At 54.6% G+C, this 27241-nt stretch overlaps 1 protein-coding gene across 1 annotated transcript in view; it reads right to left on the bottom strand.

Annotated features, from left to right (window-relative positions):
- Positions 1–17765, bottom strand: part of LOC121273069 — a 47536-nt gene extending 29771 nt beyond the window's left edge. The window contains exons 1-10 of the mRNA XM_041180022.1: positions 17480–17765; positions 15939–16043; positions 14621–14666; positions 9736–9815; positions 7906–8025; positions 3519–3569; positions 2772–2816; positions 2319–2387; positions 1576–1680; positions 43–147 (exon numbers count right to left, since the gene is read on the bottom strand). Coding sequence (XP_041035956.1) covers positions 43–147; positions 1576–1680; positions 2319–2387; positions 2772–2816; positions 3519–3569; positions 7906–8025; positions 9736–9815; positions 14621–14666; positions 15939–16043; positions 17480–17765 — 1012 coding nt within the window. The remainder of the gene's footprint in view (positions 1–42; positions 148–1575; positions 1681–2318; positions 2388–2771; positions 2817–3518; positions 3570–7905; positions 8026–9735; positions 9816–14620; positions 14667–15938; positions 16044–17479) is intronic.
- Positions 17766–27241: the final 9476 nt, after the last annotated feature.

Genomic DNA, 27241 nt, shown 5'->3' with positions numbered 1-27241 from the left:
CAGGACTTACAAACAAGAGCGCACCGAGGTTGCGTTGCCTACCTTCATCGCTGCTGTCTTCATTGCTGTAATTCTTCGACTGAGGGGCTGTGTAATGGCTCCCTCTCCTCCAACCCTCAGAGTCCTGTCCTGTGTACCTCGGAGGGTCTGGGGAAGGGGAGGGGGGGTGGAGGGAAAGATCACATCAGCTTCAGGCAGGAGGATCGACAGCACCTGAACCACCCACGAGAGGCGACCTGGAAGGTTTCCGGCTGACGTCCAGGCACAGAAAGATCCCACGACAAGCGCCGAGCTCCCCGGAGCGAGAGGCGACCTCACTGAAAATTCTGAAGGGCTTTGACAGGGTCGATGCTGAGAGGTTGTTCCCCTCCCTCTCTCTCCCTCCTCCCCGGGCTGGAGAGTCTAGAACACGGGGGGTCCCAGTCTCAGGAGAAGGGGTCGGCCATTCTGGGCTGAGATGAAGGAGAAATGTCTTCACTCGGGAGGGTGGTGAATCTTCGGATTCTCCACCCCAGAGAGCGGTGGGTGCTCCGTCACCGAGTAGGTTCAAGACCGGGAGATCAAGAGGTTTTTGGACACTGAGGGGAATCAAGGGGATGTGGGGAGAGTGTGGGAAGGTGGAGTCGAGGGAGAAGATCAGCCACAGGCTGGATTAAGGTGGAGTTGAGGTGGATGATCAGCCACAGGCTGGATTAAGGTGGAGTTGAGGTGGATGATCAGCCACAGGCTGGATTAAGGAGGAGTTGAGGTGGATGATCAGCCACAGGCTGGATTAAGGTGGAGTTGAGGTGGATGATCAGCCACAGGCTGGATTAAGGTGGAGTTGAGGGAGAAGATCAGCCACAGGCTGGATTAAGGTGGAGTTGAGGTGGATGATCAGCCACAGGCTGGATTAAGGTGGAGTTGAGGTGGATGATCAGCCACAGGCTGGATTAAGGTGGAGTTGAGGGAGAAGATCAGCCACAGGCTGGATTAAGGTGGAGTTGAGGTGGATGATCAGCCACAGGCTGGATTAAGGTGGAGTTGAGGTGGATGATCAGCCACAGGCTGGATTAAGGAGGAGTTGAGGTGGATGATCAGCCACAGGCTGGATTAAGGTGGAGTTGAGGTGGATGATCAGCCACAGGCTGGATTAAGGTGGAGTTGAGGGAGAAGATCAGCCACAGGCTGGATTAAGGTGGAGTTGAGGTGGATGATCAGCCACAGGCTGGATTAAGGTGGAGTTGAGGGAGAAGATCAGCCACAGGCTGGATTAAGGTGCAGTTGAGGTGGATGATCAGCCACAGGCTGGATTAAGGTGGAGTTGAGGGAGAAGATCAGCCACAGGCTGGATTAAGGTAGAGTTGAGGGGGATGATCAGCCACAGGCTCGAGGGGCTGAATGGCCTCCTCCTGTTGCTTCTACACAGATAGTGAAATCGGTTGAGGGATAAATTTTCGCCCCAGCGCACTGGGCAGGAGCTTCTTAGACCAGCCCCCGACAATCCCCCGTTTTGTCTTCCAACTCTGGCTGTGCGATCTTCCTATCCATTTAGGAGCGAGAGATAGTTTGGGTGCCAGCAAAAATTGTGCTTACCTTCCTCCCCACTTCGCTCCTCTTGCCTTTGAGACCTCATCTTCGGGGCTGCGTAGAGACTCCCAGTTCTCGGCCTCTCGGACTGTGAATCTGAGAGAGGGGGAGCTGGTGAAATCCAAAAGAGGGAGGTGAAGACAAGTAAAGATCCTTCAGTACTGACCCTCCGACAGTGCGGCGCTCCCTCAGCACTGACCCTCCGACAGTGCGGCGCTCCCTCAGCACTGACCCTCCGACAGTGCGGCGCTCCCTCAGCACTGACCCTCCGACAGTGCGGCGCTCCCTCAGCACTGACCCTCCGACAGTGCGGCGCTCCCTCAGCACTGACCCTCCGACAGTACGGCTCTCCCTCAGCACTGACCCTCCGACAGTGCGGCTCTCCCTCAGCACTGACCCTCCGACAGTGCGGTTCTCCCTCAGCACTGACCCTCCGACAGTGCGGCTCTCCCTCAGCACTGACTCTCCGACAGTGCGGCTCTCCCTCAGCACTGACCCTCCGACAGTGCGGCACTCCCTCAGCGCTGACCCTCCGACAGTGCGGCACTCCCTCAGCGCTGAAACTGGGGAGCTTCAGACTGGATGGAGGGGGCTGGAGTCTCTGGAATGCGTGGGAGCTGTTTGAACTCGCGAGTTCTGGGCTTGGATTCGGCGGGGGAGAGAGAGATGCACAGGAACGTGGCTTTACCTGGGACCTTGGGAGAGTGGGATTGGGAATAACCTACCGGTCACACACACACAACACTCACCCACTGGACTGCAAGTATCGGTGCAATTCTGCTGTCTGTCTCCCGAATCACAGTCTGGTTCCATGTAATCTGGGAAACAAATAATCAGATTTAAATCCAATCGAAAACCATACACCCCTCTCTTACACTCTGACACCAGGCAGCCCCTTTCCCTATCGGAGGGGAGATTAACCCTCTCGCCCACCCCCTCCCCAGTTACACACACACACACACACACCGGGCAGCCCCTTCCCCTATCGGAGGGGAGATTAACCCTCTCACCCAGCTCCTCCCCAGTTACACACACACACACACACCGGGCAGCCCCTTCCTCTATCGGAGGGGGGGTTAACCCCTCACCCACCTCCTCCCAGTTACGCACACACGCACACCGGGCCCCTTCCCCTATCGGAGGGTCGATTAACCCTTTCACCCAACTCTACCCAATTACACTCAACACCAGACACAGCTCACCATCTGTATTCACGCTTCCTGTGTCAATATTTGGTTCTAGGTAATCTAAAGAGAGAGAGAGAGACAGAGAAAATGAGACATTCAGTGATAATGTTGTCAGGGGGAGTGTGTCAATATTTACAGGGGGTCCCCAGGGAGTGTGTCAGTATTTACAGGGGGTCCCCGGGGAGTGTGTCAGTATTTACAGGGGGGTCCCCGGGGAGTGTGTCAGTATTTACAGGGGGGTCCCCGGGGCGTGTGTCAGTATTTACAGGGGGGTCCCCGGGGAGTGTGTCAGTATTTACAGGGGGTCCCCGGGGAGTGTGTCAGTATTTAGAGGGGGTCCCCGGGGAGTGTGTCAGTATTTGCAGGGGGGTCCCCGGGGAGTGTGTCAGTATTTACAGGGGGTCCCCGGGGAGTGTGTCAGTATTTACAGGGGATCCCTGGGGAGTGTGTCAGTATTTACAGGGGGGTCCCCGGGGAGTGTGTCAGTATTTACAGGGGGTCCCCGGGGAGTGTGTCAGTATTTACAGGGGATCCCCGGGGAATGTGTCAGTATTTACAGTGTGTCCCCGGGGAGTGTGTCAGTATTTACAGGGGGTCCCCGGGGAGTGTGTCAGTATTTACAGGGTGTCCCCGGGGAGTGTGTCAGTATTTACAGGGGGTCCCCGGGGAGTGTGTGTCAGTATTTACAGGGGGGTCCCCGGGGAGTGTGTCAGTAGCTTTGGGTTTGGTGATAGGGGTAACTTTAAATGCTGTGGTACTCACCCTCAGACACTTGGTCTTCCTCAGCGCACAGGTTTTCGTAAGATAGTCCCACTGTAATGCACAGAATAGGACATTAGGGTCTTGTTTGGTGGCCGGGAACGTGTTCCCATTGTCTCGCTCCCCAGAACCCACTATCTCGAGGAGCCTGTACTACACAGGGACCTCTGCAGAGTGACCATGGTCTCAGACCCGACCACCTTCAGCTGCTTCATCAATGACCTTCCTTCCATCCTAAGGTCAGAAGTGGGGATGTTCGCTGATGTTTGCACAATGTTCAGCACCATTCGTGACTCCTCAGATACTGAAGCAGCCCCATTGTCCAAATGCAGCAAGACCTGGACACTATCCAGGCTCAGGGCTGACAAGTGGTGAGTAACATTCACACCACACAAGTGTCAGGTAATGACCATCTCCAACAAGAGAGAATCCAACCATCGCCCCCTTGACATTCAATGGCATTACCATCACTGAATCCCCCACTATCAACATCCTGGGGGTTACCATTGACCAGAAACTGAACTGGGACCAGCCATATAAATACTGTGGCTACAACAGCAGGTCAGAGGCTGGGAATCCTGCGGAGAGTAACTCACCTCCTGACTCCCCAAAGTCTGTCCACCATCTACAAGGCACCAGTCAGGAGTGTGATGGGACACTCCCCACTTGCCTGGATGAGTGCGGCTCCCACAACACTCAAGAAGCTCGACACCGTCCAGGACAAAGCAGCCCCCCGCTCGATCGGCACCCCATCCACAAACATTCACTCCCCCCACCACCGACGCACAGTAGCAGCAGTGTGTGTACCATCTACAAGATGCACTGCAGCAACTCGCCAAGGCTCCTTCGACAGCGCCGCCCAAACCCACAACCTCTACCATCTAGAAGGACGAGGGCAGCAGACACATGGGGAACACCCACCACCTGGAAGTTCCCCTCCGAGCCTCTCACCCATCCCGACTTGGAAATATATCGGCCGTTCCTTCACTGTCACTGGGGTCAAAATCCTGGAATTCCCTCCCCAACAGCACCATGGGTGTACCTACACCACACGGACAAAATCCTGGAACTCCCTCCCTAACAGCACTGTGGGTGTACCTATACCACACGGGTCAAAATCCTGGAACTCCCTCCCTAACAGCGCCGTGGGTGTACCTACACCACACGGGGACAAAATCCTGGAACTCCCTCCCTAACAGCGCCGTGGGTGTACCTACACCACACAGGACAGAATCCTGGAACTCCCTCCCTAACAGCGCCGTGGGTGTACCTACACCACACGGACAAAATCCTGGAACTCCCTCCCTAACAGCGCTGTGTGTGTACCTACACCACAGGGGACAAAATCCTGGAACTCCCTCCCTAACAGCGCCGTGGGTGTACCTACACCACACGGACAAAATCCTGGAACTCCCTCCCTAACAGCGCCGTGGGTGTACCTATACCACAAGGGTCAAATTCCTGGAACTCCCTCCCTAACAGCGCCGTGGGTGTACCTACACCGCACGGGACAAAATCCTGGAACTCCCTCCCTAACAGCGCCGTGGGTGTACCTACACCGCACGGAAAAAATCCTGGAACTCCCTCCCTAACAGCGCCATGGGTGTACCTATACCACACGGGTCAAAATCCTGGAACTCCCTCCCTAACAGCGCCGTGGGTGTACCTACACCACACGGACAAAATCCTGGAACTCCCTCCCTAACAGCGCCGTGGGTGTACCTACAACACACGGACAAAATCCTGGAACTCCCTCCCTAACAGCACCATGGGTGTACCTACACCACACGGGGGACAAAATCCTGGAACTCCCTCCCTAACAGCGCCGTGGGTGTACCTACACCACACAGGACAAAATCCTGGAACTCCCTCCCTAACAGCGCTGTGTGTGTACCTACACCACAGGGGACAAAATCCTGGAACTCCTTCCCTAACAGCGCTGTGTGTGTACCTACACCACAGGGGACAAAATCCTGGAACTCCCTCCCTAACAGCGCTGTGGGTGTACCTATACCACACGGGTCAAAATCCTGGAACTCCCTCCCTAACAGCGCCGTGGGTGTACCTACACGCACGGGACAAAATCCTGGAACTCCCTCCCTAACAGCGCCGTGGGTGTACCTACACCGCACGGACAAAATCCTGGAACTCCCTCCCTAACAGCGCCATGGGTGTACCTATACCACACGGGTCAAAATCCTGGAACTCCCTCCCTAACAGCGCCGTGGGTGTACCTACACCACACGGACAAAATCCTGGAACTCCCTCCCTAACAGCGCCGTGGGTGTACCTACACCACACGGACAAAATCCTGGAACTCCCTCCCTAACAGCACCATGGGTGTACCTACACCACACGGGGGACAAAATCCTGGAACTCCCTCCCTAACAGCGCCGTGGGTGTACCTACACCACACGGGACAAAATCCTGGAACTCCCTCCCTAACAGCACCGTGGGTGTACCTACACCACACGGGACAAAATCCTGGAACTCCCTCCCTAACAGCGCCGTGGGTGTACCTACACAGCACGGGACAAAATCCTGGAACTCCCTCCCTAACAGCACCATGGGTGTACCTACACCGCACAGGGACTGCAGTGGCTCACCCACCACCCTCTCAAGGGGGCAATTAGGGATGGGTAATAAATTCTGTCCCAGCCAGCGACACCCAAATCCCATGAATGAACTTTTAGAAGAATTGTCGGTCACATTTTTTTCTCCTCTGACACATTCCCAGCTTTACAATGGTTGCATCTTCTGTCTCTCACTCTCTCTCTCCCTGTCTCCCTCTCTCTCTCTGTCTCTCTCTCTCTCTCTCTCTCCCTCTCCCTGTCTCGCTCTCTCTCTCTCTGTCTCTCTCTCTCTCCCTGTCTCGCTCTCTCTCCCTCTCCGTTTCTCGCTCTCTCTCCCTCTCCATTTCTCGCTCTCTCTCCCTCTCCCTGTCTCGTTCTCTCTCTCTCTCTCCATGTCTCTCGCTCTCTCTCTCCCTCTCCCTGTCTCTCTCTCTCTCCCTCTCCCTGTCTCGCTCTCTCTCCCTCTCCTTGTCTCGCTCTCTCTCCCTCTCCCTGTCTCTCTCTCCCTCTCTCGCTCTCTCTCTCCCTGTCTCGCTCTTTCTCTCCCTCTCCCTGTCTCGCTCTCTCTCCCTCTCCTTGTCTCGCTCTCTCTCCCTCTCCCTGTCTCTCTCTCCCTCTCTCGCTCTCTCTCTCCCTGTCTCGCTCTTTCTCGCTCTCTCTCCCTCTCTCTGTCTCGCTCTCTCTCCCTCTCCCTGTCTCGCTCTCTCTCCCTCTCCCTGTCTCGCTCTCTCTCTCTCTTCCTGTCTCGCTCTCTCCCACTCCCTGTCTCTCTCTCTCTCCCTCTCCCTGTCTCGCTCTCTCTCCCTCTCCTTGTCTCGCTCTCTCTCCCTCTCCCTGTCTCTCTCTCCCTCTCTTGCTCTCTCTCTCCCTGTCTCGCTCTTTCTCGCTCTCTCTCCCTCTCCCTGTCTCGCTCTCTCTCCCTCTCCCTGTCTCGCTCTCTCTCCCTCTCCCTGTCTCGCTCTCTCTCCCTCTCCCTGTCTCGCTCTCTCTCTCTCTCCCTGTCTCTCTCTCTCCCTCTCCCTGTCTTGCTCTCTCTCCCTCTCCCTGTTTTGCTCTCTCTCCCTCTCCCTGTTTTGCTCTCTCTCCCTCTCCCTGTCTCGCTCTCTCCCTCTCCCTGTCTCTCTCTCTCTCCCTCTCCCTGTCTCGCTCTCTCTCCCTCTCCTTGTCTCGCTCTCTCTCCCTCTCCCTGTCTCGCTCTCTCTCCCTCTCCCTGTCTCTCTCTCCCTCTCTCGCTCTCTCTCTCCCTGTCTCGCTCTTTCTTGCTCTCTCTCCCTCTCCCTGTCTCGCTCTCTCTCCCTCTCCCTGTCTCGCTCTCTCTCCCTCTCCCTGTCTCGCTCTCTCTCTCTCTCCCTGTCTCGCTCTCTCCCTCTCCCTGTCTTGCTCTCTCTCCCTCTCCCTGTTTTGCTCTCTCTCCCTCTCCCTGTCTCGCTCTCTCTCTCCTTGTCTCGCTCTCTCTCCCTCTCCCTGTCTCTCTCTCTCTCTCTCTCCCTCTCTCGCTCTCTCTCTCTCTCCCTCTCTCTCTCTCTCTCTCTTGTCTCTCTCTCTCCCTGTCTCTCTCTCTCCCTCTCTCTCTCTCTCCCTGTCTCTCTCTCTCTCTCTCTCTCCCTCTGTCTCTCCCTGTCTCTCTCTCTCTCTCTGTCTCTCTCTCTCTCCCTGTCTCTCTCTCTCTCTCTGTCTCTCTCTCTCCCTGTCTCTCCCTCTCTCCCTGTCTCTCCCTCTCCCTGTCTCTCTCTCTCTCTCTCCCTGTCTCTCTCTCTCCCTCTCCCTGTCTCACACATTCCGTTCTGCACAGACCCACTTCTCCAGCAAATCCTCACCATCTTGTTCCTCGTCAAACTCGCTGGTTAGAGGTTGTTCCGCAGCACCTCCGTCTTCCTCAGGTGATCCCAAGTTTTCGTAGCTCGTGGAACCAGAGCCGCTGTGATTCACTTCAGCACCTGGAGAGAGAGAGAAAGCCACAGTGATGAGACTTCCCCAGCGATAGCAGAACATGGGGAACAAGAGCAATGCGGCTCTCCCTCAGCACTGACCCTCCCACAGTGCGGCTCTCCCTCAGAACTGACCCTCCGACAGTGCGGCTCTCCCTCAGCACTGACCCTCCGACAGTGCGGCTCTCCCTCAGTATTGACCCTTCGACAGTGCGGCGCTCCCTCAGCGCTGACCCTCCCACAGTGCGGCGCTCCCTCAGCACTGACCCTCCGACAGTGCGGCTCTCCCTCAGCACTGACCCTCCGACAGTGCGGCTCTCCCTCAGCACTGACCCTCCGAAAGTGCGGCACTCCCTCAGCACTGACCCTCCGACAGTGCGGCGCTCCATCAGCACTGACCCTCCGACAGTGCGGCTCTCCATCAGCACTGACCCTCCGACAGTGCAGCTCTCCCTCAGCACTGACCCTCCGACAGTGCAGCTCTCCCTCAGCGCTGACCCTCCGACAGTGCGGCGCTCCATCAGCACTGACCCTCCGACAGTGCGGCGCTCCATCAGCACTGACCCTCCGACAGTGCGGCTCTCCATCAGCACTGACCCTCCGACAGTGCAGCTCTCCCTCAGCGCTGACCCTCCGACAGTGCAGCTCTCCCTCAGCACTGACCCTCCGACAGTGCGGCGCTCCCTCAGCACTGACCCTCCGACAGTGCGGCGCTCCATCAGCACTGACCCTCCGACAGTGCGGCGCTCCCTCAGCACTGACCCTCCGACAGTGCGGCTCTCCCTCAGCACTAACCCTCCGACAGTGCGGCTCTCCCTCAGCACTGACCCTCCGACAGTGCGGCGCTCCCTCAGCACTGACCCTCCGACAGTGCGGCTCTCCCTCAGCACTGACCCTCCGACAGTGCGGCGCTCCCTCAGCACTGACCCTCCGACAGTGCGGCGCTCCCTCAGCGCTGACCCTCCGACAGTGCGGCTCTCCCTCAGCACTGACCCTCCAACAGTGCGTCTCTCCCTCAGCACTGACCCTCCGACAGTGCGGCGCTCCCTCAGCACTGACCCTCCGACAGTGCGGCTCTCCCTCAGCACTGACCCTCCGACAGTGCGGCTATCCCTCAGCACTGACCCTCCGACAGTGCGGCGCTCCCTCAGCACTGACCCTCCGACAGTGCGGCGCTCCCTCAGCACTGACCCACCCACAGTGCGGCTCCCTCAGTACTGACCCTCCCACAGTGCGGCTCTCCCTCAGCACTTACCCTCCGACAGTGCGGCTCTCCCTCAGCACTTACCCTCCGACAGTGCGGCGCTCCCTCAGCACTTACCCTCCGACAGTGCGGCGCTCCCTCAGCACTGACCCTCCCACAGTGCGGCGCTCCCTCAGCACTTACCCTCCGACAGTGCGGCTCTCCCTCAGCACTGACCCTCCCACAGTGCAGCGCTCCCTCAGCACTGACCCTCCGACAGTGCGGCGCTCCCTCAGCACTGACCCTCCGACAGTGCGGCGCTCCCTCAGCACTGACCCTCCCACAGTGCGGCGCTCCCTCAGCACTGACCCTCCGACAGTGCGGCTCTCCCTCAGCACTGACCCTCCCACAGTGCAGCACTCAGGAAGAGAGGGGGAAATCATTTAAACCAAGTGTGACGAGTGGCAGGAGTTGGGGTGTGGTGGAGGTGGAGAATTAGAATTTGGGGGGGGGATCTTGCAGCTCCATGTACCCACCTTGCTCCATTGTTGAGACATGGTTTCTGTATGTCCCGTTGAGTTGGGTGTCCAATGCTGATGTCTTCTTGAAGAAACTGCTGTTGGAATGAATTCAAGACCGATTGACAAGGAACTCCTCATGAGAGAAGAGTGGCATTTGTTAAAGGGGGGGAGAGAGAGAGCGAGGAGAATGTGTCAGAGCGGAGAGAGAGAGAGAGAGGGTCCAAGAATCCATGAAGACAGGAGAGAGAGAGAGAGTTGGAAAGACTGAGGATATGAGGGTCAGTGAAGGGAGGAATGTGGGAGAGATGGAGAGAGAGAGAGAGTACGAGGGTCAGTGGAGGGAGGAATGTGAGAGAGAGATGGAGAGAGAGAAAGAGATGGAGATAGAGAGAGAGGGTACGAGGGTCAGTGGAGGGAGGAATGTGAGAGAGAAATGAAGAAAGAGAGAGGGTACCAGGGTCAGTGAAGGGGTAACGTGAGAGAGATGGAGAGAGAGAGAGAGTACGAGGGTCAGGGATCATGGGAATGTGAGAGAGAAATGGGGAGAGAGAGAGAGAGGGTACCAGGGTCAGTGAAGGGAGGAATGAGAGAGAGAGACTGAGAGAGAGAGAGTAAGAGGGTCAGAGGAGGGAGGAATGTGAGAGAGAGATGAAGAGAGAGCCTACGAGGGTCAGAGAACGGAAGAATGTGAGAGAGATGGAGAGTGAGAGAGAGTACGAGGGTCAGTGAAGGGGGGAATGTGAAAGAGAGATGGAGAGAGAGAGGATGCGAGAGTCAGTGAAGGGAGGAATGTGAGAGAGAAATGAAGAGAGAGAGAGAAAGAGAGGGTACCAGGGTGAGTGAAGGGAGGAATGTGAGAGAGAGATGTAGAGAGAGAGAGAGAGAGAGAGGGTACCAGGGTCAGTGAAGGGGGGAACGTGAGAAAGAGATGGAGAGATAGAGACAGAGGGTATACGGGTCAGTGAAGAGGGGAATGTGAGAGAGAGATGGAGAGAGAGAGAGAGGGTATACGGGTCAGTGAAGAGGGGAATGTGAGAGAGAGATGGAGAGATAGAGACAGAGAGTATACGGGTCAGTGAAGAGGGCGACGTGGGAGGGAGATGGAGAGATAGAGAGAGGGTATACGGGTCAGTGAAGGGAGGAACGTGGGAGAGAGATGGAGAGATAGAGACAGAGGGTACGAGGGTCAGTGAAGAGGGGAACGTGGGAGAGGGATGAAGAGATAGAGACAGATGGTATACGGGTCAGTGAAGTGGGGAACGTGGGAGAGGGATGGAGAGACAGGGAGAGGGTATACGGGTCAGTGAAGAGGGGAACGTGGGAGAGGGATGAAGAGATAGAGACAGATGGTATACGGGTCAGTGAAGTGGGGAACGTGGGAGAGGGATGGAGAGACAGGGAGAGGGTATACGGGTCAGTGAAGAGGGGAACGTGGGAGAGGGATGGAGAGAGAGAGACAGAGGGTATACAGGTCAGTGAAGAGGGGGGAATGTGGGAGAGGGATGGAGAGATAGAGAGAGAGGGTATATGGGTCAGTGAAGAGGGGAATGTGGGAGAGGGATGGAGAGATAGAGAGAGAGGGTATATGGGTCAGTGAAGAGGGGGAATGTGGGAGAGGGATGGAGAGATAGGGAGAGAGGATATCCGGGTCAGTGAAGAGGGGAACGTGGGAGAGAGATGGAGAGATAGGGAGAGAGGGTATATGGGTCAGTGAAGAGGGAGAATGTGGGAGAGATGGAGAGATAGGGAGAGAGGGTATATGGGTCAGTGAAGAGGGGGGAATGTGGGAGAGGGATGGAGAGATAGAGAGAGAGGGTATACGGGTCAGTGAAGAGGGAACGTGGGAGAGGGATGGAGAGATAGGGAGAGAGGGTATACGGTTCAGTGAAGAGGGGGAATGTGGGAGAGGGATGGAGAGATAGAGAGAGAGGGTATACGGGTCAGTGAAGAGGGGAATGTGGGAGAGGGATGGAGAGATAGAGAGAGAGGGTATACGGGTCAGTGAAGAGGGGGAATGTGGGAGAGGGATGGAGAGATAGAGAGAGAGGGTATATGGGTCAGTGAAGAGGGGGAATGTGGGAGAGGGATGGAGAGATAGGGAGAGAGGATATCCGGGTCAGTGAAGAGGGGAACGTGGGAGAGAGATGGAGAGATAGAGAGAGAGGGTATACGGGTCAGTGAAGAGGGGAATGTGGGAGAGGGATGGAGAGATAGAGAGAGAGGGTATACGGGTCAGTGAAGAGGGGAACGTGGGAGAGAGATGGAGAGATAGAGAGAGAGGGTATATGGGTCAGTGAAGAGGGGGAATATGGGAGAGGGATGGAGAGATAGGGAGAGAGGATATCCGGGTCAGTGAAGAGGGGAACGTGGGAGAGAGATGGAGATATAGGGAGAGAGGGTATATGGGTCAGTGAAGAGGGGGAATGTGGGAGAGGGATGGAGAGATAGGGAGAGAGGGTATATGGGTCAGTGAAGAGGGAGAATGTGGGAGAGATGGAGAGATAGGGAGAGATGGTATATGGGTCAGTGAAGAGGGGGAATGTGGGAGAGGGATGAGAGATAGAGAGAGAGGGTATACGGGTCAGTGAAGAGGGGGAATGTGGGAGAGGGATGGAGAGATAGGGAGAGAGGGTATACGGGTCAGTGAAGAGGGGAGAATGTGGGAGAGGGACGGAGAGAGAGAGAGGGTATACGGGTCAGTGAAGAGGGGGGAAAGTGGGAGAGGGATGGAGAGATAGAGAGAGTGGGTATATGGGTCAGTGAAGAGGGGGAATGTGGGAGAGGGATGGAGAGATAGAGAGAGAGGGTATATGGGTTAGTGAAGAGGGGGAATGTGGGAGAGGGATGGAGAGATAGAGAGAGAGGGTATATGGGTCAGTGAAGAGGGGGAATGTGGGAGAGGGATGGAGAGATAGGGAGAGAGGATATCCGGGTCAGTGAAGAGGGGAACGTGGGAGAGAGATGGAGAGATAGGGAGAGTGGGTATATGGGTCAGTGAAGAGGGAGAATGTGGGAGAGATGGAGAGATAGGGAGAGAGGGTATATGGGTCAGTGAAGAGGGGGGAATGTGGGAGAGGGATGGAGAGATAGAGAGAGAGGGTATACGGGTCAGTGAAGAGGGAACGTGGGAGAGGGATGGAGAGATAGGGAGAGAGGGTATACGGTTCAGTGAAGAGGGGGAATGTGGGAGAGGGATGGAGAGATAGAGAGAGAGGGTATACGGGTCAGTGAAGAGGGGAATGTGGGAGAGGGATGGAGAGATAGAGAGAGAGGGTATACGGGTCAGTGAAGAGGGGGAATGTGGGAGAGGGATGGAGAGATAGAGAGAGAGGGTATATGGGTCAGTGAAGAGGGGGAATGTGGGAGAGGGATGGAGAGATAGGGAGAGAGGATATCCGGGTCAGTGAAGAGGGGAACGTGGGAGAGAGATGGAGAGATAGAGAGAGAGGGTATACGGGTCAGTGAAGAGGGGAATGTGGGAGAGGGATGGAGAGATAGAGAGAGAGGGTATACGGGTCAGTGAAGAGGGGGAACGTGGGAGAGGGATGGAGAGATAGGGAGAGAGGGTATACGGGTCAGTGAAGAGGGGAACGTGGGAGAGAGATGGAGATATAGGGAGAGAGGGTATATGGGTCAGTGAAGAGGGGGAATGTGGGAGAGGGATGGAGAGATAGGGAGAGAGGGTATATGGGTCAGTGAAGAGGGAGAATGTGGGAGAGATGGAGAGATAGGGAGAGAGGGTATATGGGTCAGTGAAGAGGGGGAATGTGGGAGAGGGATGAGAGATAGAGAGAGAGGATATCCGGGTCAGTGAAGAGGGGAACGTGGGAGAGAGATGGAGAGATAGGGAGAGAGGGTATATGGGTCAGTGAAGAGGGAAAATGTGGGAGAGATGGAGAGATAGGGAGAGAGGGTATATGGGTCAGTGAAGAGGGGGGAATGTGGGAGAGGGATGGAGAGATAGAGAGAGAGGGTATACGGGTCAGTGAAGAGGGAACGTGGGAGAGGGATGGAGAGATAGGGAGAGAGGGTATACGGTTCAGTGAAGAGGGGGAATGTGGGAGAGGGATGGAGAGATAGAGAGAGAGGGTATACGGGTCAGTGAAGAGGGGAATGTGGGAGAGGGATGGAGAGATAGAGAGAGAGGGTATACGGGTCAGTGAAGAGGGGGAATGTGGGAGAGGGATGGAGAGATAGAGAGAGAGGGTATATGGGTCAGTGAAGAGGGGGAATATGGGAGAGGGATGGAGAGATAGGGAGAGAGGATATCCGGGTCAGTGAAGAGGGGAACGTGGGAGAGAGATGGAGATATAGGGAGAGAGGGTATATGGGTCAGTGAAGAGGGGGAATGTGGGAGAGATGGAGAGATAGGGAGAGAGGGTATATGGGTCAGTGAAGAGGGGGAATGTGGGAGAGGGATGAGAGATAGAGAGAGAGGGTATACGGGTCAGTGAAGAGGGGGAATGTGGGAGAGGGATGGAGAGATAGGGAGAGAGGGTATACGGGTCAGTGAAGAGGGGAGAATGTGGGAGAGGGACGGAGAGAGAGAGAGGGTACACGGGTCAGTGAAGAGGGGGGAAAGTGGGAGAGGGATGGAGAGATAGAGAGAGAGGGTATACGGGTCAGTGAAGAGGGGGGAAATTGGGAGAGGGATGGAGAGATAGAGAGAGAGGGTATATGGGTCAGTGAAGAGGGGGAATGTGGGAGAGGGATGGAGAGATAGAGAGAGAGGGTATATGGGTTAGTGAACAGGGGGAACGTGGGAGAGGGATGGAGAGATAGGGAGAGAGGGTATATGGGTTAGTGAAGAGGTGGGAATGAGCTGGGAAGGGCTCATCAGTGAAACAAAATAGTTGTTGGGGTTTTGAGGACCCAGCAAAGAGTTTGGTTGGAAAGTTACCTCATCATCCTCGAGATCCTTTTATTGCGAGCTTGGTGCTGCCACTCTGTAATGAAGGTGAACGTCAGGTTGAAAGGTTATCGCTGGCAGTGCTGGCACCAACTGACCATCTTACCCAGCTGCCCCTTCAGAAGGCCACGTTCCGACCATCTCACCTTTGCCCCGGCTGAGGGGATTAGCTCACCCGGAGCAAAAGGGTCAGGATCAACCATGTTACAGTGGGATAGGAGAGAGGTGTAGAATACAACAGGAGCAGGAGGGGAGGTCCACTCGAGCTGGATCAGCCGCTTAATCCAGCCTGTGGCTGATCTTCTCCCTCAACCCCACCTTAATCCAGCCTGTGGCTGATCATCCACCTCAACTCCACCTTAATCCAGCCTGTGGCTGATCTTCCCCCTCAACCCCACCTTAATCCAGCCTGTGGCTGATCATCCACCTCAACTCCACCTTCCCGCACTTTCCCCATATCCCTCGATCTCCTCAGTGTCCAGAAACAGTGTCCAAAGATTCACAACCCTCCCGAGTGAAGACATTTCTCCTTCATCTCAGCCCAGAATGGCCGACCCCTTCTCCTGAGACTGGGACCCCCGTGTTCTAGACTCTTGTCGGGGAGAAAGGGAATGAGGGTTAAGGTATCGAGGTGCGTGGGGTGAAGATACAGATCAGCAAGGATCTGACTGAACTGCAGTGCAGATGTGAGAAAATTCAGGTCCTCCTCCTCCTGTTCCTGTGTAACAGGCTCGAGAGGGGCTGAATGGCCTCCTCCTGTTCCTGTGTAACAGGCTGGAGAGGGGCTGAATGGCCCTCCTCCTGTTCCTGTGTAACAGGCTCGAGGAGAGGAGCTGAATGGCCTCCTCCTGTTCCTGTGTAACAGGCTCGAGGAGAGGGTCTGAATGGGGCCTCCTCCTGTTCCTGTGTAACAGGCTCGAGGAGAGGGGCTGAATGGCCTCCTCCTGTTCCCGTGTAACAGGGCTGGAGAGGGGCTGAATGGCCCTCCTCCTGTTCCTGTGTAACAGGCTCGAGGAGAGGGGCTGAATGGCCCTCCTCCTGTTCCCGTGTAACAGGGCTGGAGAGGGGCTGAATGGCCCTCCTCCTGTTCCTGTGTAACAGGCTCGAGGAGGAAGGACGGAGGGAGGGAGGGAGCTGCTGAGTGACTCTCCTCTCCTGTCCCCACCAACCCCACACCCCCCCAACCCCCGGGCAACGGCGGGTGGGCCCTGAGAGAGAGAGAGAGAGAGAGAGAGAGAGAGAGTGAGCCGACGCACAGCAAGATCCCACGACCGGCGAGCGGAAAGGGAAAGTGGCGCCGGGACTTAACTGCGTCGGAGCTTCAGGACAAGGCCAAAGGTTGAGGCGGACAGGCAGGAGGCACAGATCATGGTCGCCAGGGGAATCCACCACTTCCTCAGAACTTCCAGGAAACCTGGGGAAGCCAAACCACACGGATCATCAGTGGGACATCGGGATTGGGGGTCTTCCTCGTCTCTGGGGTCCGCCCCTTTTTAACCTCACGACAGGGGAGTTTCGCAGGTTTGCAATAGGCCTCGAAAGGGGAAACAGCGAGGTCGGAGGGGAGGTGGAAGGTTGGGGGGGGTGGTGGTTGGGGGTGTGGGGGGGAGGTTCGGCGGAGGAGGTTTAGGGTGGGGGGGGGAGAATTCCAGAGCTTGGGGACCACCTCCCCAGGCAGCTGAAGGCCCGGCCGCCAATGGCGGAGCGATGGGAACCGGGGGATGCTCGAGAGGCCGGAATCGGAGGAGAGGAGAGATCTCGGAGGGTTGTAGGGGCTGGAGGAGGTTACAGAGATAGGGAGGGGTGTAGGGACTGGAGGAGGTTACAGAGATAGGGAGGGGTGTAGGGACTGGAGGAGGTTACAGAGAGAGGGAGGGTTGTAGGGGCTGGAGGAGGTTACAGAGATAGGGAGGGGGTGTAGAGGCTGGAGGAGTTTACAGAGATAGGGAGGGATGTAGGGGCTGGAGGAGGTTACAGAGATAGGGAGGTTTGTAGGGACTGGAGGAGGTTACAGAGAGAGGGAGGGTTGTAGGGGCTGGAGGAGGTTACAGAGATAGGGAGGGGGTGTAGAGGCTGGAGGAGGTTACAGAGATAGGGAGGGGTGTAGAGGCTGGAGAAGGTTACAGAGATAGGGAGGGGTGTAGAGGCTGGAGGAGTTTACAGAGATAGGGAGGGTAGCAGGGTCTGGAGGAGGTTACAGAGATAGGGAGGGGTGTAGGGGCTGGAGGAGGTTACAGAGATAGGGAGGGGTGTAGAGGCTGGAGAAGGTTACAGAGATAGGGAGGGTTGTAGGGGCTGGAAGAGGTTACAGAGATAGTGAGGGTTGTAGGGGCTGGAGGAGGTTACAGAGAGAGGGAGGGTTGTAGGGGCTGGAGGAGGTTACAGAGAGAGGGAGGGGTGTAGGGACTGGAGGAGGTTACAGAGATAGGGAGGGGTGTAGGGGAAGGAGGAGGTTACAGAGAGAGGGAGGGTTGTAGGGGCTGGAGGAGGTTACAGAGAGAGGGAGGGGGGGTGGGGGGGGAGGCGAGGTCCATGGAGGGGATTTGAAAATGGAGGCGTGGCTGTACCGGGATCCAGTGTGGGTCAGCGAGCGCGGATGGTGGTGGTGGGTGGGGAGAGGGGAGATGGGGGGGGGGGTTGCGGGAGATGGTGGCGGGGGGGTGGAGAGGGGAGATGGGGGGGGCGGTGACGAGCGAACGGGACTCGGTGCGAGTTGGGACATGGGGTGGTGAGCGAGAGGGGTGGAGGGAGCAGGGCAGCAGAGCTGGCGGCCATTGGGTGGGGGTGAGTAGATTGCGCAGCGTCTCTCCCCACCCCCACCTCCCCCACCCCACCACCCCTCCTCCTTACCTGGCCCCACCACCCGAAGCCTCACTCTGTACTCTTTGCCTCCGACACCGCAGAGGTAGGTGCCCGCGTCTTGGGGGCGGGGGTCGAGGACCACCAGGGAGGCCCCCCTGGCCAGCGAGACGGCGTAGCCCCTCCGCAGACTCGCCCGCTCCAGCAGCCCGCAGGTCTCTGCCCGCCCTCGCCGGTCGGAGCTCGTGCTCCGCTTCGCCCACGCCTGGGTGTTGGTGGCCGGGAGTTCGCACCGAATCCAGACGTCGTCACCGGTGCAGGAGTAGAAGATAGGCATCGGTAACCCTGTGGGGGAGGGGAGGGGGGCGGTTGGAGGGGAGAGAGACAGAGAGAGAGAGAGAGTGTGCAAGAAAAAGTGCCGGAGTAGAACCAGGGACTGAAGACAACAACAGCAGGACTTGTGGAGCATGCGCTCGCAGCCGGTGTCTGAGTCATGACGGGGCGCAGAGGGAGGCACAAAATCGCCAAAGGGGACATCGAGAGGTGAATTACCGGGTGGATTACCGGGTCAAACAGGTTTCCGTGTGTAGGGCATGGGTGAACCAGATGGCGGTGGGGGGTGAGGGAGAGAGAGAGAGAGAGAGAGAGAGCGGGAGTGCATAGTCCTCTTGAGGCGGTGACGATCTGACCGAAAAAACAAACCCCCAGCGCAGATCCATAGAGATTCCGGTGGGGTGGATGGCAGGGTGTCGTAGGATCGCAGGACCTTCCCGGTGTAGGAGGAGAGTGGAGGGATGAGGGCCATTCGGCCCATCGAGTCAGCGGCTGGCTCGTTTTCCCCCCACCCCCACCCCCCGAACCTTGGCGCGCACCCTCTCTCTTTTCCAGGCAGCGATCCAATTGCACAAGTCCAACGTGACCTCCTCCCCTCCCGCGCTCAGTGCCCCGATTGACAAAGCCTCAGGTTGTACATGCTCCATGAACTGTGCTCTCTCAACCCTGCCCTGCCACCTTCAACGACCCTGCGCACCCGAGCGGAGAAAATGGTCCTTCAAGGGCCAAGGGTGCTCTGCAGGAATTGGGGCTGTAGAAGATGCTTTCCCTTGAAGGGTTAATGCCTCCGGTGGCTGTTGTTCTGGGAAAAGACAGCTCTTCGGAGGAACAGGTAATTAAGCGGTTTTAAGAAGCCGGGAACCTCTTGACCCCGGTGGACTGGGTGCATGGGGGTGGGGGGGGGGCGGTGGGTGGCGGGGGTCACATGGTGGTCTACGGCTTTGAAAAAGATAAATAAATAAACCCAGGGCCTGGAAAACTGTGATTGGAAAAGCTGGGTCTCGGTTCTGCTTTTGAAGAGAAGGACCAACCGCTTGAGAAATGAAGACGGCAGCCCTTTTTGTCCCCCACCCCCCCCCCCCCTTCTCTTTCCTCTCTTTTTTTTTGTTCTCTCAGCATTAGGGGCCCCTCCCTCCACAGCCGGGAAACGCTCCCGGCTGGCTGCTCCAAACATGCCGGAGTTGAGTGCCTGCAAGTGTTCCTCGAAGTCCCCCACCCTTGGGAAGCTGCCGACTGTTTCGTAGGTCTCGAGCGTCGGGACCAACCCTACCACCAACACCCCCCCCCAACCCCGGATGTCGTTTCGAAGGCTCCGACCATCTATCCTTTTCCCTTGAACCCAGGGTGTTTAGCCCTGGGCCGAGTTTCTCTACCTGTACGTCTCTGTTTTCGGAGGAGGGGTGTGCGTCTGTGCCTAAGTGTTGGAAACGCAAACCCGGGTCGTATTCCCTGGAATTTCGGAGGTTGAGTTGGTGGGGGGTGGTGGTTGGCGAGTCGATGGAAGTTTCTGTGGATATTCAGGGTCGAGAGAGAGGCTCACGGTGTCCGCGGGTCGGAGGCGGGGGGGTCTAGGTCGAGGGAGCGGACTCTAAGTTTTGCGTCAGACCTCCCCGGAGCGCATGCTCCCTGTTCCAGTGGAAACACGTTGGTCCGAGCGACCTCTAAGGCCGTGAAGCGTTAGTTACCGGCGCTTTGATTCACCAGCCGCTCTCGCAACAGGGAGGTGCTGCAGGGTAGAGGATGTTTCAGAGTCTTGTGTGTGTGTGTGTGTGTGTGTGTGTGGTTGTGTGTGCGTGAGAGCGTGATTGTGACTGTATGTGTGTGTGTGTGTGTGTGTTTGTGTGTGCGTGAGAGTGTGATTGTGACTGTATGTGCCTGTGTGTGACTTTGTGTATGAGTGTGTGTGTGTGTCTCTGTGTTTGTGTGTCTAGATTTTGTGTATGAGTCTGTGTGTGTGTGTGTGTGTGTGTGTGTGTGTGTGTCTAGGACTTTGTGTATGCATGTGTGTGTGTGCACACGTGTCTGTGCCTGTGTCCAGGGTGTTGTGTGTGCATCTCTGTCCAGCTCTGTATGTGCGTGTGTAGACTTTGTGTATGAGTCTGTGTCTTTGTGCTTGTGTGTGTCTAGACTTTGTTTATGAGTCTGTGCTCGTGTGTGTGTGTGTGTGTTTATGAGTTTGTGAGTGTGTCTATGACTTTGTGTGTGTGTCTATGACTGTATGTGTGTGTGTGTGTGTGTCTGTCTATGACTTTGTGTGTGCATGTGTGTCTGTGATTTTGTGTTTGTCTGTCTATGACTTTGTGTGTGTGTGTCTATGACTTTGTGTGTGTGTGTATTTGTGTGTGTGTGTGTCTATGACTTTGTGTGTATGTGTCTATGACTTTGTGTGTGTGTGTGTCTATGTCTTTGTGTGTGTGTATGCGTGTGTGTGTGTCTATGACTTTGTGTGTGTGTTTGTCTATGATTTTGTGTGTGCATGTGTGTCTGTGATTTTGTGTGTGTGTGTCTATGACTTTGTGTGTGTGTGTGTGTGTCTATGATTTTGTGTGTGTGTGTCTATGACTTTGTGTGTGTGTGTGTGTGTGTCTATGAATTTGTGTGTGTGTGTGTCTATGACTTTGTGTGTGTGTGTCTATGACTTTGTGTGTATTTGTGTCTGTGTGTCTATGACTTTGTGTGTGTGTGTGTATGTCTATGACTTTGTGTGTGTGTGTGTGTGCGTGTGTGTGTCTATGACTTTGTGTGTGTGTGTGTGTGTGTGTCTATGTGTGTCTATGACTTTGTGTGTGTGTCTATGATTTTGTGTGTGTGTCTATGATTTGGTGTGTGTGTGTGTGTGTCTATGACTTTGTGTGTGTGTGTGTGTCTATGATTTTGTGTGTGTGTGTGTGTGTATATGACTTTGTGTGTGTGTGTGTGTCTATGATTTTGTGTGTGTGTGTGTGTCTATGATTTTGTGTGTGTGTGTGTGTGTATATGACTTTGTGTGTGTGTGTGTGTCTATGACTTTGTGTGTGTGTGTATTACTTTGTGTGTGTGTGTGTGTCTATGACTTTGTGTGTGTGTGTGTCTATGACTTTGTGTGTGTGTGTCTATGTGTGTCTATGACTTTGTGTATGTGTGTGTGTGTCTATGACTTTGTGTATGTGTGTGTGTCTATGACTTTGTGTGTGTGTGTCTATGACTTTGTGTGTATGTGTGTGTGTGTCTATGACTTTGTGTATGTGTCTGTGTCTATGACTTTGTGTGTGTATGTGTGTGTGTGTCTATGACTTTGTGTGTGTGTGCCTATGACTTTGTGTATGTGTGTGTGTCTATGACTTTGTGTGTGTGTATCTATGACTTTGTGTATGTGTGTGTATCTATGACTTTGTGCGTGTGTGTATGTTTTTGTGTGTATGTGTTTATGTCTATGATTGTGTGTGTGTGTGTGTGTGTATGTTATGGCTTTGTGTGCTTGTGTGTGTGTGTGTGTGTGAAAGAGAGAGTGTCTGTGCGTGTCTGTAAGTGACAGTGTGTGTTTTTGAGGGCGTGAGTGTGTGTGTGTGCGTGCACATCAGAGACACAACGCAGATGAGAAAGTGAGTGAGAGTGTGCACGCGTGTGAGTGAGAGTGTGTGCACGTGCATGTGTGTAAGTGAGAGAGTGCATGTGTACGTGCACGTGTGTGAGTGAGAGTGAGTGCGTGTGCATGTGTGTGAGTGAGAGCGCGTGTGCAAGTGTGTGAGTGAGAGTGAGTGCGTGTGCACGTGTGTGTGAGAGAGAGTGTGCACGTGTGTGAGAGAGAGAGAGTGTGCACGTGTGTGAGTGAGAGTGTGCACGTGTGTGAGTGAGAGAGAGTGTGTGCACGTGTGTGAGTGAGAGAGAGTGTGTGCACGTGTGTGAGTGAGAGAGAGTGTGTGCACATGTGTGAGTGAGAGAGTGAGTGTGTGTGCACGTATGTGAGTGAGAGTGAGTGTGTGTGAGTGAGAGTGAGTGTGTGTGAGTGAGAGTGAGTGTGTGTGCACTTGTGTGAGTGAGAGAGAGTGAGTGTATGTACATGTGTGTGAGTTAGAGAGAGTGTGTGCACGTGTGTGAGTGAGAGAGAGTGTGTGCACGTGTGTGAGTGAGAGAGAGTGTGTGCACATGTGTGAGTGAGAGAGTGAGTGTGTGTGCACGTATGTGAGTGAGAGTGAGTGTGTGTGAGTGAGAGTGAGTGTGTGTGAGTGAGAGTGAGTGTGTGTGCACGTGTGTGAGTGAGAGTGAGTGTGTGTGCACGTGTGTGAGTGAGAGTGAGTGTGTGTGCACGTGTGTGAGAGTGAGTGTGTGTGCACGTGTGTGAGAGTGAGTGAGTGTGTGTGCACGTGTGTGAGTGAGAGTGAGTGTGTGTGCACGTGTGTGAGTGAGAGAGAGTGTGTGTGCATGTGTGTGAGTAAGTGTGTGTGCTCGTGTGTGAGTGAGAGTGTGTGTGCACGTGTGTGAGTGAGAGAGTGAGTGTGTGCTCGCGTGTGAGTGAGTGAGTGTGTGTGCACGTGTGAGTGAGGGTGTGTGTGCACGTGTGTGAGTGAGATTGTGTGTGCATGTGTGTGAGTGAATGTGTGTGCACGTGTGTGAGTGAGAGAGAGTGTGCACGTGTGTGAGTGAGAGAGAGTGTGTGCACATGTGTGAGTGAGAGTGAGTGTGTGTGCACGTGTGTGAGTGAGAGTGAGTATGTGTGAGTGAGAGTGAGTGTGTGTGCACTTGTGTGAGTGAGAGAGAGTGAGTGTGTGTACACGTGTGTGAGTGAGAGTGAGTGTGTGTGCATGTGTGTGAGTGAGAGTGAGTGTGTGTGCACGTGTGTGTGAGAGTGTGTGTGCACGTGTGTGAGTGAGAGTGTGTGTGCACGTGTGTGAGTGAGAGTGTGTGTGCATGTGTGTGAGTGAGTGTGTGCTCGTGTGTGAGTGAGAGAGTGTCTGTGTGTGCACGTGTGTGAGTGAGTGAGTGTGTGTGCACGTGTTTGAGTGAGAGTGTGTGTGCACGTGTGTGAGTGAGAGTGTGTGTGCATGTGTGTGAGTGTGTGTGTGTGAGTGAGTGTGTGTGCATGTGTGTGAGAGTGTGTGTGCACGTGTGTGAGTGAGAAAGTGAGTGTGCACGTGTGTGAGAGAGTGTGTGTGCACGTGTGAGTGAGAGAGTGTGTGAACGTGTGAGTGAGAGAGTGTGTGTGTGTGCACGTGTGTGAGTGAGAGTGTGTGTGCACGTGTGTGAGTGAGAGAGTGTGTGTGCACGTGTGTGAGTGAGAGAGAGTGTGTGTGCACGTGTGTGAGTGAGGGAGAGAGTGTGTGCACGAGTGAGAGAGAGAGAGAGTGTGTGCACATGTGTGAGTGAGAGAGAGAGTGTGTGCACGTGTGTGAGTGAGGGAGAGAGTGTGTGTGCAAGTGTGTGAGTGAGAGAGAGTGTGTGTGCACGTGTGTGAGTGAGAGTGTGTGTGCACATGTGTGAGTGAGAGAGAGAGTGTGTGTGCAAGTGTGTGAGTGAGAGAGAGTGTGTGTGCACGTGTGTGAGTGTGTGTATTTGTGCAGGTGTGTGTGACAGTGAGTGAGTGTGTGCACGTGTGTGAGTGAGAAAGAGTGAGTGTGTGTACACGTGAGTGAGAGAGTGTGTGTGTGTATAGGTGTGTGAGTGAGTGTACAGGTGTGTGAGTGAGAGTGAGTGTGTGTGCACGTGAGTGAGAGAGAGTGTGTGTGTGTACAGGTGTGTGAGTGAGAGAGAGTGAGGGTGTGTGCACATGTGTGAGTGAGAGAGAGTGTGTGTGCACGTGTGTGAGTGAGAGAGTGAGTGTGTGTGCACGTGTGTGAGTGAGAGAGAGAGTGAGTGTGTGTGCACGTGTGTGAGTGAGAGAGAGTGAGTGTGCGTGCATGTGTGTGAGTGAGAGAGAGTGTGTGTGTGTATAGGTGTGTGAGTGAGAGAGAGAGTGAGTGTGTGTGCACGTGTGTGAGTGAGAGAGAGGGTGAGTGTGCGTGCACGTTTGTGAGTGAGAGAGAGAGTGAGTATGTGTGCACGTGTGTGTGAGAGAGAGAGTGTGTGTGTGTACAGGTGTGTGAGTGAGAAAGACAGTGAGTGTGCGTGCACGTGTGTGAGTGAGAGAGAGAGAGTGTGTGTGTGTACAGGTGTGTGAGTGAGTGTACAGGTGTGTGAGTGAGAGAGAGTGATTGTGTGTGCACGTGTGTGAGTGAGAGAGAGTGAGTGTGTGAGTGAGAGAGAGTGAGTGTGTGTGCACGTGTGTGAGTGAGTGTGAGTGTGAGTGCGACCCTGGGCTGTGAGACAGCGACAGATTTGAGAGGCTGGATTTACCATTCTGCCCTCCGGTTCCCTGCTTCCTGGTGGAGGTGGAGGTGGAAGAGTCATTGCCTGGAACTGCGGTACCTGAAAGCAGCGTACAGGAGAGAGGGTGAGTGGGATCCAGAGAGTGGTGGGGGGGGGGGGCAGCAGCACTGCCACACACAACATCATTACAGAGGCCCATTCTGCCCATCGCCGCTAGCCCTTCGCTAGCTCCCCACCAGCAGCGATCCACACTCATCCCCACCCCTGTACCAGCGTGAGCATTTACCCCGTCCCTCACCCTGTGCTGTGAGACCATAAGGCGTAGCAGTGTCACACACTCGGCCCATCGAGTGTGCTCCACCATTCAATGGGATCATGGCAGATCTGATAATCCTCAACTCCACTTTCCCCCCGCCCCCAAATAACCCTTGATTTCCCTTCCTGATTAAAAATCTCTCCATCCCAGCCTCGAATATACCAACGACCCTCTACGGTATGGAATTCCACAGATTCACTACCGTCTGAGAGAAGAAATCCCTCCTCATCTCTGTATTAAATGGGTGCCCCCTTACTCTGAGAATATGCCCTCTGGTCCTAGACTCTCCCACAAAGGTGGTCCTCTGGTCCTAGACTCTCCCACCTCTCAGCATCTACCCCGTCCAGCTCCCTAAGAACCTTACATCTTTCAATAAGGTCGCCTCTCGTTCCTCCAAACTCCAACGAGTACAGGCCCCAACCTACTCAACCTCTCCTCGGAAGAAAATCCCTCCATCCCCGGGCGAACCTTCTCTGGACTGCCCCCAGTGCCAGTATATCTTTCCTGAGGTCACGGGACTGAAACTGTTCACCGTATTCTAGGTGTGGTCTAACTTGCACAGTTTTAGCAAGACTTCCCTATTTTTATGCTCCGTTCACTTTGAAGTAAAGGCCAACATTCCATTTGCCTCCCCTGTGACCTGCTGAACTTGGACGCTAGCTTTTTGGGGTTCGTTCATGAGGAGCCCCAAGTCCCTCTGTGCCGCAGCTTTCTGCAGTCTTTCTCCATTTAAGCAATATTCAGCTCCTCTATTCTTCCTGCCAAAGTGCATAACCTCACACTCTCCCACATTATATTCCATCTGCCACATTTTTTGCCCACTCACTTAACCTGTCTCTATCCCTCTGTAGACTCTTTGTGTCATCTACACCACTTGCCTTCCCACCTATTTTTATGTCACCTGCAGACTTGGCAATAGTCCATTCACTTCCCTCATCCAAGACAATATATGTTGTAAATAATTGTGGCCCCAGCACCGATCCCTGTGGCACTCCACCAGTTACAGGTTGCCATCCTGAAAATGCCCCCCCCCCTCCACTTATCCCAACTCTCTGTCTTCTATGAGTTAACCAGTCCTCTCTCCGTGCTGATATACTAGCCCCAACACCGTGGGCTCTTATCTTATGAAGTAGCCTCACGTGAGGTTATGGAACGCCATTTGGAAATCCAAATATATTACATCTACTGGTTCCCCTTTATCTATCCTGCTTGTTACCTCCTCAAAGAATTCTAACCAATTTGTCAGGCATGTTATCCCCTTCATGAAACCATGCCAACTCTGCTTGATTAGATTATGCATTCCTAAATGCTCTGCTATTACATCCTTTATAAGAGACTCTAACCCAGTGATGGATGTTAAGCTAACTGGCCCATAGTTACCTGCTTTTATGTCTCCCTCCCTTTTTGGAATAGAGGCGTTACATTGGCCGTTCTCCAATCTTCCGGGACTTTTCCAGAATCTAAGGGTTCTCGGAAGGTTACCACCAGTGCATCCACTATCTCCGCAGTTACCGTTAATATCTTCGGATGAAACCCATCAGGTCCAGGGGATTTATCGGCCTTTAGCCCTATTAGTTTCCCTAGTACTTTTTTTCCAGTTATTTGCTCCCCGTACTTTTGCCCCTTGATTATTTAGCATTACTGGAATGCTGTTAGTGTCTTATACCACGGAGACCAATGTAGTGTATTTATTCAGTTCCTCTGCCATTTCCCAATTCCCCATTATTATTTCTCCAGCCTCATTCTGTAAAGGCGCCTATGTTCACTTTGGCCTCTCTCTTCCTTTTTATGTCTTTAAGGAAGCCCCTACTGTCCATTTCTATGTTGCTTGCTAGGGGAACAGTCAAAGTTTATTTTCTCCCTCTATAATTATTATTTTTTGGTCATCCTTTGTGGGTTTTTAAAACGTTCCCGATCCTCTGCCTTAGGGCTAATCTTTGCCACGTTGTATGCTTTCCCATTCGATTTCGAACTATCCTTAACTTCCTTGGCTAACCATGGTTGGTTTATCCACTTACGCGAATCCTCCTCTCTCAGGGGGATACAATTTGCTGTGGGTCGGCCATTGTTAATCAGCCATCTTTTCTGGTAAACTCCCTCACCAGTCCACTCGAGCCAACTCTGCCCTCTTTCCTCTGTAATTAGGCTTATTTAAGTTTAGTACAGTTGTTTCTGACCCACTTTCTCACCCTCAAACTGAATGCTAAACTCTACCATGTTATGGTCACTGTGCCTGTATGGTGCTGTACCCATCCTGGGAGTGTTTGATGGGGACGGTGTAGAGGGAGCTTTACTCTGTATCTAACCCCGTGCTGTACCTGTCCTGGTGCTGTACCTGTCCTGGGAGTGTTTGACGGGGACGGTGTAGAGGGAGCTTTACTCTGTATCTAACCCCGTGCTGTACCTGTCCTGTGAGTGTTTGACGGGGACGGTGTAGAGGGAGCTTTACTCTGTCTCTAACCCCGCGCTGTTGGAAACATTGAGGTTAAATGGTAACTTACAGTTTTCTTTGACATGGAGTTGTCCGATGGACTTGGTCGCATTGTAGTCGTCACACGTGTAGATGCCGGTGTCTGCCTGGGTCACGTTATGGAGGACGAGGTAAAGACTATCACGGTGGACGAGACTTAGCTGGACCGGGTTGCACTTGTTAGGGCCGACAGTCAGGTTGGCCACTGACCCGCTCTCGCTATCGTTCACCTTGCGCCAGGTCACAGTCTGCTGACCCCTCACGACCCCTATTAACCCGCAGGTCAGTTCCACACCTTGACCGGCTGCAGAAGTGCGAGAAGGAGAACGATCAAATCGCGCCAGCGATGTTGGCAACAGTGGGAGGCCACTTAGCCCCTCTCCAGCCTGTTTTACAGGGACAGGAGGAGGCC

This window comes from Carcharodon carcharias, chromosome 38 (genome assembly GCF_017639515.1).
Source record: "Carcharodon carcharias isolate sCarCar2 chromosome 38, sCarCar2.pri, whole genome shotgun sequence".
NCBI lineage: Eukaryota > Metazoa > Chordata > Chondrichthyes > Lamniformes > Lamnidae > Carcharodon > Carcharodon carcharias.
Note: the sequence above shows the minus strand (reverse complement) of the source record. Positions and strands in the feature narration are given on the sequence as shown.